Source organism: Babylonia areolata, chromosome 1 (assembly GCF_041734735.1).
Source record: "Babylonia areolata isolate BAREFJ2019XMU chromosome 1, ASM4173473v1, whole genome shotgun sequence".
NCBI classification, from domain to species: Eukaryota; Metazoa; Mollusca; class Gastropoda; order Neogastropoda; family Buccinidae; genus Babylonia; species Babylonia areolata.
In genome coordinates, this window is record NC_134876.1 from 12,274,824 (window position 1) to 12,287,314 (window position 12,491).

General features: G+C 43.2%; 2 protein-coding genes across 3 annotated transcripts in view; one reads left to right on the plus strand and one right to left on the minus strand.

Moving 5' to 3' along the window:
* LOC143279649 (synaptotagmin-15-like) overlaps positions 1-12,491 on the minus strand; it is an 85,059-nt gene that overhangs the window by 30,633 nt on the left and 41,935 nt on the right. Inside the window, exon 1 of one of the 2 annotated variants that reach the window (XM_076583685.1) lies at positions 6,373-6,537. The exons of the other annotated variant lie outside the window; for it this stretch is intronic. Within the exon in view, the coding sequence (XP_076439800.1) occupies positions 6,373-6,415 (43 nt within the window). The 5' untranslated portion in view covers positions 6,416-6,537. Of the gene's footprint in view, positions 1-6,372; positions 6,538-12,491 lie in introns of those variants that run through there. 2 annotated transcript variants of the gene reach the window in all.
* LOC143279656 (high-affinity choline transporter 1-like) overlaps positions 1-12,491 on the plus strand; it is a 109,183-nt gene that overhangs the window by 8,286 nt on the left and 88,406 nt on the right. The gene's annotated exons all lie outside the window — the stretch shown is intronic.

The following is a 12,491-nucleotide window of genomic DNA, read 5'->3' on the forward strand; positions in this document are numbered from 1 at the left end:
ATATATATATATATATATAGAGAGAGAGAGAGAGAGAGAGAGAGTGTGTGTGTGTGTGTGTGTGTGTGTGCATGTATGTTTGTGTGTGTGGGCGCGTGTATGTGTGTCTCTAATTCAAGTTTGTTTTTTACCTTTATTTGTTGAATGAGTGATGCAGAGATACAGAGGTCATAAAATCAAAGAAAACATATTGCATCTACTTCGTTTATGTCGTGATACCTTGACAGAAATCGACAATGAAGAGCGAGGTGCCCCCCCCCCCCTTTCCACCCGACAAATACCCCAATAAAGTCTTTTTCGAACGAAATTTTTAACATCAAATGTGTTATCCCAAAGTGCTAAAACGTGTTCATGGAATACACAACGTTCTTGTATGTTTCACACTCACTCTTATTTATCATCATTGTTATCTTATTTATTTATTTATTTATGTATTTATTTATTTATTATTATTTTATTATTATTATTACTGCTACCTTTTTATATTATAATTATTTATTTATTTATTTGTGTAAGCTTATCTATTATTCATTCACCTTTTTTTTAAAGGCCTGACTAAGCGCGTTGGGTTACGCTGCTGGTCAGGCATCTGCTTGGCAGATGTGGTGTAGCGTATATGGATTTGTCCGAACGCAGTGACGCCTCCTTGAGCTACTGAAACTGAAACTGAAACTGAAACTCACACTCAATCGTTGGGTGACAATTGCGAGTGTATTCGAATGCAATGAAACAATCGGCCAGGTGTTGACTGCCACAACTGTTTGCGACATTGTGCCAGCTCGGTTAATGTTTTGTTCGGGATGTTTTGTTTTGTGGTTGTGCCCCGTTTGAATGTGGGGTCTAGACGCCCCTTCCTCTTCCAACTGGCTCTTATTTTTCTGTCTGTATGTCTCTTTGTTTTTCTTTGCCTGTCTGCTTTGTTTTTCTCTGCATGACTGCCTTCCTGTCTTTCTATGCCTGTCTTTCAATGTCTTTCTCTGCCTCTGTCTTTCTCTGTCTTTCTTCGCCTGTCCATCCCTGTATGTCTGTCTTTCTCTGCTTGTCCGTCTCTGACTGACTGTCTGTCTGCCTGACTGTTCCCTGGTCTCTCTCTGTCTGCCTTTCTCTGTCTCTCTTTCTCTACCTATCTGTCTCTATCTCTGCCTGTCAGCCTTTCTATCACTCATTTATACATTGGTGCGGATGCATACTTACGTTTGTATAACACGTGCACGCGCGCCTACGTGTGCGCTTGCACTTCTGTGCGAAGAGAAATTTCTTCGACGCAAAAGAAAGCCGCTGCTATTTTTCTGTCAGCAGAAGACACGTATTCCGCGACATCTGGGAATAGATATTGTAGTTCATGTTTCTCGTAGGAGGCCAGCCTGTCTGCCAGCTAAACCCGCATCGTGTCGTCTGACGGCTATCTCTGGCTCTGTCGCAGACGATGAAGGCTATTATCATCGTCTCTCATGTTACACACGCCCGCATCATCTCTGTAGGAGAGGTTGTGGTGGGTGTATGTTTCACCTTGTCTGGTCGTTTGTTTGTCGCTGTCCGGGTGTTCGTCAACAACATCCACGATAAGTCATAGCCTTTTGCGCTTGTCTTTCCTAGACAGGACCGATTGAAAGATTTGTTTTTGCTGTTACTCTTGTGGTCGTATGTTGTTGTACGTATAGGTATGTACCGTGATATGTTCGAATAAACATGTTTAAGTCAACGTCAGTACGTGCTTTAAACAGTGTTTTGTTTAAAGGGAAAAAAAGCTACAACACAGATACAATGAATTCAACAGGACAACTAGAAAGTCAGTACTTATAAACGAACAAGGCTGGTGTACCCATCTCTCTCTCTCTCTCTCTCTCTCTCTCTCTCTCTCTCTCTCTCTCTCTCTCTCTCTCTCTCATATTCGTATATGTTTGTGTCTCTTAGAACAGCGGTGGGTGTCTTAGTCGGCTCGTGTGCTAATATCTTCACCGTTCGAAAATAAAGATTGATTCATTCATTCATTCATGCATTTATCCATTCATTCATTCATTTATTCATTCTCTCTCTGCTTCATGTCTGCCCCTCTCTCTCTCTCCACCCCAGCAATCCCCCTCTCTCACACCCCTCCCTCTGTGACTGAGACACCGTGCCACTCAGTGACAGACAGTAGTTACGAGGACGGGATGTTAGGCAGCAGCCTGTCGACAGACAGTTGTCCACTGTCCGGAGTCAGCATGGCAGGGGGGGTTACTGGCTTCCAGTCAGTGCTCACTGTCTCTTCACCACGGGACCCCAGGGAGAAGTGAGGGCAGTTGTTATGGGGCTGTCATTGTGGGTAGGTGTTATAAAGAGGACAGTTCGGTCTTATCTGGGCCTGTTCCTCCTCCCCCCCCCCTTGGTATGTCCCCCACCCCACCCCACCCCTTTCTCTCTCTCTCTCTCATCTCTTCTTTGTTGGTGAATACGCGCGCATGTGTGCATGTATGTGCGTGTGTATGTATGTGTTTGTGTATGGGGAGGAGGGGGGGTGCGCGCATGCGTTCATCGCGTGCGTGTATAGCCTAATACTTTTCGTTTCCATGCATGAATGTATCTTTCGCTTCTCTTGCTTTTAGCTTGGTTAATCCAGAGCAGAACGCCTGAGCAAGCAGTAAGCGAAAAGGTGCGACAGACGAGAAACAGTACCCGGCCTTGCACGTGAAAGCCGATTCCGCGGCCTTTGTGCAAAGACAAGATTCTTGTGTGCGCAGCATCAAACTGCACATATGGCAACTGCATGCAGGTAATTGAAGAATAGGAAAAGTAGCTTCTGATAAAACCAGGTATAGACGGTCGTAATGGGTTTGTAATGGGTAGTTGCATCAGATGGAAATAAGCAGATCATTGTACTTAGAAAACCGTTCTATGATTATGATCACGCTCTCTCCCTCTCTCTCTCTCTCTCTCCCTCTCTCTCTCTCGCTCTCCGCATGTCTGCAAACTTTGACGCCTCCTGTAAACTGAAACTGAAACTCTCATAGATACTTACATACACACAGAGACAGACAGACAGAAAGAGAATGCGTTACGCACACAAAATTGACCGACAAAAAGCGGCAAAGAAAGCCAGGAAAGCGGTAAAACACACACACACACACACACACACACACACACACACACACACACACGCACGCACACACACACACACACACACACACACACACACACAGAAACAACTTCTCCGTTACCTTCCCCCAACTATTCTGTTACCTCCCCCCGCCCCCCCCCCCCCCCCCCCCCCACACACACACACACACACACACATCACCACCACCACCACCAAGCTCCTAGAATACAGAAAAAGTCGGGCAAGACTCCAAAGTAAGAAAACAACATCGTCAGCCACCGAAAGTCGATAATCTTCAGCCACACATACACACCAGAGCCATAACCCTATCACCTACCAGCCCTCAGCCCTCCGCCCACACACTCACCACCCCCCAAAGGGCCCTCGGCAGAAACACTGTGGGGACCATCTGTTACATGGGCTTGTTGGATACTTCTGACCTGGCGCCCCACACCTCACTTCCTCCACCTCCCCCTCTCCTCCATATCCCCACCTCCTCCCGTTCCTGGCGTGTTTATTGACAGCAGAGAGACCCGCCAAAGTCTACGTGCCCACTCTCTGTACCCAAATCCCGGGGTGGGGGGTTCGCAGTGTGAGTTGTTATCGGGTGGTATTGAAGTGTTGTTGCTTCGATCGCCCATTCTGAGGGGCTTCAGTGGATGAAAGTTTTCAACCAGAGAAGCTTTCGACCAGAGAAATCGTTTGCTGGCACATGAATGAATGAACTACAACAAGCCCCATTATGATAATAACAATACAACAACTAATAATAATAATAATGATGATGATGATGCCATGGTACTAAGTAATAATCATTTCATTAACCGAAGCATTGCCTGTAGTGTGAAGAAGGAAAATTGTGACAGATATACAAACAAAAAAAGATGAAGTGTTAAACGGCATTTCGGTTTCTTCTCTTTAGCACACAACAGCAACTCGCTTTGTTGTTGTTTTTTGTTGTTGTTTTGTTTGTTTTTTTGTTTGTTTGTTTTTTGTTGTTGTTTTGTTTGTTTTTTTGTTTGTTTTTTTTTGGGGGGTTGTTTGTTTGTTATTGTTTTTTGTTGTTGTTTTTTTTTGTTTTGTTTTTTTTTGTTTGTTTGGTTTGTTGTTTGTTTGTTTGTTTGTTTTTTGGGGGGGGCGCGGGGGGGTTGTTTGTTTTTATAACACGGCATCTAAGATAATACAAATATGGAGAATGTCTTGTAAGTAGCAGACAGCGTGATTAGCATTACACGAGGTACCGATGTTGTTCATACATTTAAGCTTTAGTGTCTCGTGTCCATGACGCAGATAATATATTAGAATCCACTCGCAAGTTTAAAAAAATCGATATAAAATATAGAAAGGGGTCCGGGGAGTGAAAAGAAATTACGTCCTACTGGCAATAATTGATTAACAAGAAACGAAAAGTCGATGTCACTCGTGAACAAGAAATGAAAATAGAAATAGCATGTGAGCAGCATTATTAAAGGTTAGTTCAACCACCGAGCACAAAAAGAAACATTGTCGAGGCGATCAACAAGAACGAGAATAAGAGCAAAAAACGGACACTTCCAATTCAGAGGAATACAAAGTTAACCAGTTTAGCTCATAAGTGATTAAAAGTTGATTTCGTAAAAAGTAACAGTTTCAGTTTCAGTTTCAGTAGCTCAAGGAGGCGTCACTGCGTTCGGACAAAACCATATACGCTACACCACATCTGCCAAGCAGATGCCTGACCAGCAGCGTAACCCAACGCGCTTAAAAAAGTAACAATCAAGATGTAGAGAGAGGGTAAAAGAATGAATGGGGGTAAGACCGAGAGAGGGAGGGGATGTGAGTGAGGGTCGGAGGTAGTAGCTATCACAGCTATTCCTCAATTAAGTACAAAACTCCATGTCGGAGTCCTAACCAAAAAACATGACAGAATAATCAGCAGATGTAACGTTGACAGTTGCAGCAACCAGGAGAGAAAACTTTCAGCTCATTGCTTATTGAATATGCTACAAACTGAGCAGCGAAGCTGATAATTAACTATGAAATGATCACACAGCCAGTTTGCAACAACATTCACTCCATACAATTTTAGCTATCGGTCATAAAAACAGATAAAATATATTGTCATTTCTCATAAGAATACTGAAATATGATTCAAATAATTTTTTAAGTTGAAAACTTGATTTTACGCACTAACCATAGTGAAAAAATTACTTAGCTGGTAAACAGTAAAAATATTAACAGCCACTGATTCAAGTTATGTTCCTCATGGCCCAGCCGACATGTTAAATAGGTTGATATGGAAATGAAATAAAGTAACAGATACAGACTTGAAAGTGGCAATGACCAATGAGGAGAACTGAGCTGAACGGGACAGTTAATAATCAATGAAAAGTTGCTAAACTGTTTAATTGAAGAAGAAAGTTAATAAAGTCGAATAACAGGAATTGGAGAGTTGACACTGACAGTTGAACTCCCTGTATATATGTGTGTGTGTGTGTGTGTGTGTGCGTGTGCGCGCGCGTGTGTGTGCGTAGTTTACCTATACAGTTTATATACGAAAAGCGAAGTGCAGGCATGTGCGATGATACAAACTTTAAAACAATCCTCATGGTCAGCGTACAGCTGACAGAAATTAAGAACATTGCTGATTAACAGAAATTGAAACGTGAAAAAAAAAGCCAACTGAACACAAATGTTAAAAAGGGTGAAAACGGACCTGTATCCAAAGGAGATATTTGGAAATGATGATACAGCCATTTAACATTTAACAAGACATGAACAGTTACATAATCGACAGGAAGACATAACAACTGGACTTAGCCTAAAGATAAGAAATGGAAACTGTACAGGCAACCACTTAAAAAGATAAGGAAAGACACTAACGTCAGTGACATGAGGAAATTCAAGAACAGAATATGTCTATTTGGACAGAGATGAAAACCTGTGAAAGCTAATCAGCGAGAATGGAAAGCTGGAACGACCAGAGAAGCAAAAAATGTGTGTATATATATATACATAATATATATATATGAATATATATGTGTGTGTGTGACAAAAACAACAGAAAACAAGGAAAAACAAAATAGATGGAGCGAGGAGAAGAAACGAAAAAAGAGGAATAATAACACCAGCAACAAAGACAACAAGAAAAGAAGAGAAACAAGAACAAAAGAACATAAAAGAAGAGAAAGAACAAAACTAAACAAATTTAAAAAAGAATATTCAAACAAACAAACGAACAAGACAAATTAAAACCGACACCAGACAACACAAATGAATCCTCTCCGACACCAGACAACACAAATGAATCCTCTAACCCGACAGGTGTGAGAGGTCAGTGGGCCAGGTGAGTTCCCCCATGCTGTCTTTTCTTCCAGTGTCCAACAACTTTCGGTAGTCACACAGTTCAAGTGTCCAGTTCTGACGACAAGCGGACACAGTAACTCAAGTCACGTAGGGTCTCAAACTACATCGTTCTCAACAGCCCAGTCACCACTGAACTCGGCGTGTCGCCAGCTTCGCCTGTTTTATGGCAACAGTTCAAGTCTGCACACCGCGCGCGCGCGTGTGTGTGTGTGTGTGTGTCCCATCTGCCTCTTGTCTCTCCAACGCACGTACAGAGAGACATGCGATCAATGGTTTATCTCTAAAAGTGATCCGGTGAGAAAGCCACTTGGAGCTGACGCAGGCGCGCGCGCGCACGAGGAGGGGGCGGTGGATATTGTTCGTCGCGCTTTTTTTTGTGTTCGTTTTGGAAAATGACGAATCGCTCTCGCAAAGAATCAGTCATGCACGAAGTTTGTCATGCATGAGAAATTGCGGCCATAATTATGCGCCTATAAATAGTCAGATAAGCTAAAGGTTGTTTAGCTCACGTGCATAATTACGGTGGTCTAATGAGAAGTATAACTGCCTGTAGTACATATGCCTAAAGTATTTTCTCCCGCTCCACTGGACCTTGAGTGATGGTCTGGACGCTAGTCATTCTGATGAATAAATAACCGAGCTCCCGTGTGCAGCATGCACTTAGTGCACGTAAAAGACACACGGCAACAAATCGATTGGGAGGCGCTCTCATTTTCATATGGAGAAATCTTTTGGGACAAAAGAGCTATGAAATACAAAGCAATACAATTATAATACAATACAATACAATACAGTAGCAGCGTACAGGATTGCTCGCGCTCGCACGCGCATACACATACGCGCGTAACTCACATGCATACTCACGAACACGCAGATCCCTCCCTATTCTCTTTTCATCACTACCACCACCACCCAACTGTCCACTATATCCGTTTCCCCCTGCCCACTTCTTCACGCTCCCTTAACCTCCACCCCCCCCCCCCCCGCCTACCCTCCGCACCCATCTCCTCCACCCCCCCCCCCCTAACCCCCCCCCCCCCCACACACACACACACACACAGACACACACCCACGAACGCACGCGCGCACAACAACGAAACAGTTTTGCCATGCAACAAGCAGTCGGGAACAGCAGCCTGTCAGTTCCATTGTTCAGAAATGCCAAGAACTCTCGCCGAGACAGAAAAGGTCGATGGAGTTAAGAACGCCAATTTGCTGGGTAATGCTTAACGCCCACACGCACACCCACGCGCGCAACATGGGAAAACTCCGTGAAACAGCATTCAAACGATAAATAAAGCGTTTTTTTTATTCACCGCCGTCTTACCACTGCCAGACAGCTTGCTGCCAGGTCACAGTTCAGATCAGATAAGTTACTCAAGTAGGCGTCACTGCGTTTGGGGAAATGCATATACGCTACACATCTGCTAAGCAGATGCCTGACCAGCGGCGTAACCCAAAGCGCTTAGTCAAGCCAGACCACAGCTGGAAGCAACATCGGACAACGAAGAAATGCTTTTTCAGTTATATCCTTTCCCAACAGAACAATGTTAAATTGTACACTGAAGAAATAAGTGCTTCCAGCGTAACTTTCAGCTGTCATTCGGGTGCCTTCGTCAGTGCTCCACTGAAGACTGATGACTGCCGGCTGTCCTCAGTAGAACTCAGGACATGTGACTAAACTTTGTGCGCTGCTGAAAGGATGTGTCCCCTGATCTCGGCCGAGACACAGACGGGATATCAGTGTCTATGGCTGAGGCTTGGCTTGGCGGCTGTGGTGTGAATGGCCTCCTTCAACCCTCTGCAAAACCAGTCCCGCTAGCAGCCTGTCCAAAACAATGACATCGTCGTGGAAGAAGTGCTGTGCACTGATATTGATGTGCTCTCCCATGAAAGAGATCCATTCCCCTCCCTCTCATAGTTGCAGACACAGCGAACGAAAGGATAAGCCACAGTGCCAAGCAGCAAAATTGGTTATTGTATTGCTATTTTCCCCGTTGGAGTCCTTTAAAATGCTGGCATTTTTGTCCTCGACCTCATGCAGCGTGATAATGCCACAGACTCGCGAACAGCATCACAACCGGCCTAAGGTGCAGGTGTGTAATCTACAAAATGGCATACAACGGAACTGGGAAGAACAATGACAGCTCAGTCCTGTTCACGTATTCCTCAACAGAGAAATATCCAGAACACTTTATTATAGTTTATAGTTCAATTATTTTGGAAGCGATTGCATACACGTTAGAGAGTTGTTGTTTTTATGTGCTTAGGGTCCATTAACGATTAGGTACACATTTGAGAGTTGTTTGTGATGTATTTGGAGTCAGTTAAATTCTGTGTTCACATTTGAGATTTTTATTTGTTCAGTGTTCGTTTGAGAACCGTTTTTATTGTTGTTGTTTGTTTGTTTGTTTGTTTTTAAGGTTAGTTAACGATTGTGTGCACATTTGATAGTTTTTCTTAGTGTCTTTTGGGTCAGATAATGTTGGAAAAGTGTAGGTATAAATTGCAAACGCATCTCCAAACTTCCCACTTTCGCTTTCAGACAGCTCGTGACAAAGACGTTGCTGACGCTCCACTCAAAGCCTGTAGATTCGACACCCTTGTTGTCGTCACCGTCATCATCATCGTCGTCGTTGCAGTTTTAGTCATCATCAGTATCATCTTTGATATTTATAGTAAGCTGTCAGTTCAATTGAAAACCGTAGATTCTACTTTCCTTTTTGCTATCGTCGACGTCATCTTTGTTGTCTTGTCATCGAATTCATTAGTGGTGTCTGATGAAGGCTGGACACAGCCAACTGACGTCACGGGTAGCACTTAGAAAACGCTTTGTTTTTCAATTGACGTCACGAGTAGCACTCAGAAAACGCTTTTTTCTATACACGGTCTGTTTCGGCGTCGGGTAGAATAGGGGATAAAATAGTGGACAGTGGATGATCGGGGTCCCTACGCCATGTTCCCCGCCAATGAGGTGCGAGAGCACAAAGAGTCAAAAGCCACAGGTGGGGGGCACTTTACGTGGTTTCACAACAAACGTGTTTTAAATGCTGATTAATAATCAGGGAGGGGGCGACACAGAGAGAGAGTGGGACGGAGGAGGGGGGGACACATGAAGTGAGATGGAGAGGCGGGTCATGGATACGTAGGTGGGTGTGTGTGTGCGTGTGTGTGTGTAGTGCGCGCTCGCGAGTGTCTTCGTTGATCACAAACACACAGATAAAAAGACACGCGTATACCTACCAGTGATGCGCACGTGCAACATATTCATGTGTATTGTCGACGAACGGCGAGGAATAGCTGTTTCACATTACACCGTTGTCTGGTCTCATTTTGCTTCGACCATGGGCTGTTTTCTGTTGAGTGCTTGGTTCAGAACTTGCGCCTGCCCCACCCCCCTCCTCCCATCACCATCAATCTTCTACAGTCCTTCATTCTGTGGAGAAGCATGACAGGTAGGACATAAGAGACGACAAGCGAAGATAAAGGTCATTGCTATCAGACACCAGGGCGGAACACACACCCACACACACACACACACACACGTGCGAGCGACTACGTGCGCGCGCTGAGAGAGAGTGTTCCGCAGTAGAAATTCGATTCAGTTCTAATAATTAACTGTCAGCGAATTTCCCTGGCAATAAAAATAAACTTCGTCTGTTACGTGAACAAAAACATATCCAAGCGTCATGTTGTTGCATGCATTTCGTTGACAGCTGTTGCTGGTTCGGTTAAAAAAATAAATAAATAAAAAAACAACAACAAAAACCACCCCTGCTGTGCAAATTGTTCTCTCCACACCGCACTTTTCGTCTGTTCTCTTCTCTTGCTCTGTTTCCAGTTCCCCCCTGTTTTTTTTTTTATTTCTTTAAAATTCACTTTTCTTTTCTTTATTCTTAATAGTGGGAAGGGAGGGTTCAAAGGGCTCAGATGGTTGTGCGGAAGAGTCGATTTTTGAGTGAGTTGATGTGAATTCATTCATCACTTATTGGCACGCTTGCCAATGTCTTTTTTAAAGTATCATTTCGTTTTGTAATGACACATGTTTGTTGCGGGTATTCAACCCCATCCCCACCCCTCTTGATTTTAGGGCTTAACTAGTTAGGGCAATGAAAATGTTTTGTCATTCTTTTCTTATACACACTTCTTTTTGTAGTGCTCTCTCTGTCTCTCTCTGTCTCTCTCTCAAAGAAAGCTTATAAAATGTTATTTGATCTTGATGCGCGTGGCAAAAGAAACTGGGCTACAAGTATACGCTGTAAACTGTTTATGTTTGGATTTGGGTATGTATGGCTCAATCAAGGTGCAGAGGGGATTGATGAGTTTCTTCGGACTTTTAAAGAAAGACTTATTGTTTGTAGATGGCAAGAATGGGATTTCCATGTTAACAACAGTGAAAGATTTAATGCCTATAAAACCTTTTGTACTATACCCGATGTCAAAACCTATTTATTGATGAATATAGATAAACATTTAAAGTATATAATGACTAGATTTAGACTTGGTATTTCGGAAATTGCAGAACATAGTCACCGTTATAAAGTACATGATGAGTCTGATTTATTATGTCCACTGTGTAAGAAGGGGAAGGAAAATGAAGTGCACTTTGTTCTATCCTGTCCTGTTATGTATGACTTAAGAATGCAATACATACCGTTGAAATTTTTTAAGTTCCCTAGTCAGTTTAGATTATCGCTACTTATGGCATCTACACACGAACAAACTATCAGAAATTTCTCAATTTATCTGTACAAAGCGTTTAAGCTTCGATCCACTCTTACGTCGTAAAATTCATTTATTAAGCTTGTGCCACTTCTGATGACACGATTACTTTATTGAGTTCAGTTAAATAGGCGTGTTGTTATTTATCTGCTGTGTACTACTTAGTTAAGTGTATACTGCATGAAAACGTATGATATTTGTCTTGCTTATTTTATTTTATTTTTTCTTCTCACATATGTTTTTGTCTGACACCCTTTCATGAGGGGCAATGGCCTATATGAATAAACCATTCATTCATTCATTCTCTCTCAAAGAAAGAAAGAAAGAACATAGAAAGAAAATAAACATTGAAGAATTGCAAACTGAAGGAAAAAAGAAATGCGAGCAAAGAAGGTGTATGCAAGAAAGAAGGAAAATGTCAATTAATTAACAAATACGAAAAGAAAAGCTGTCGATTACTAACTTACCTGCAGTGTGTACCATTTCCCGGCTCCCTAGATGCAGAATTAACTTACTTGCATTGTGGCGTCTTCAAAGTGTCATCACAACAGGTGAAAAAGAAGACTTCATTGTTTCTCCACAGTATGGCAGTGGGGAAGACTTCATTGTTTCTCCACAGTATGGCAGTGGGGAAGAAGACTTCATTGTTTCTCCACAGTATGGCAGTGGGGAAGACTTCATTGTTTCTCCACAGTATGGCAGTGGGGAAGAAGACGTCATTGTTTCTCCATAGTATGGCAGTGGGGAAGAAGACGTCATTGTTTCTCCACAGTATGGCAGTGGGGAAGAAGACGTCATTGTTTCTCCACAGTATGGCAGTGGGGAAGAAGACGTCATTGTTTCTCCACAGTATGGCAGTGGGGAAGAAGACGTCATTGTTTCTCCACAGTATGGCAGTGGGGAAGAAGACGTCATTGTTTCTCCACAGTATGGCAGTGGGGAAGAAGACGTCATTGTTTCTCCACAGTATGGCAGTGGGAAAGACTTCATTGTTTCTCCACAGTATGGCAGTGGGGAAGAAGACGTCATTGTTTCTCCACAGTATGGCAGTGGGGAAGAAGACGTCATTGTTTCTCCACAGTATGGCAGTGGGGAAGAAGACTTCATTGTTTCTCCACAGTATGGCAGTGGGGAAGAAGACGTCATTGTTTCTCCACAGTATGGCAGTGGGGAAGAAGACTTCATTGTTTCTCAACAGTATGGCAGTGGGAAAGACTTCATTGTTTCTCCACAGTATGGCAGTGGGAAAGACTTCATTGTTTCTCCACAGTATGGCAGTGGGGAAGAAGACGTCATTGTTTCTCCACAGTATGGCAGTGGGAAAGACTTCATTGTTTCTCCACAGTAT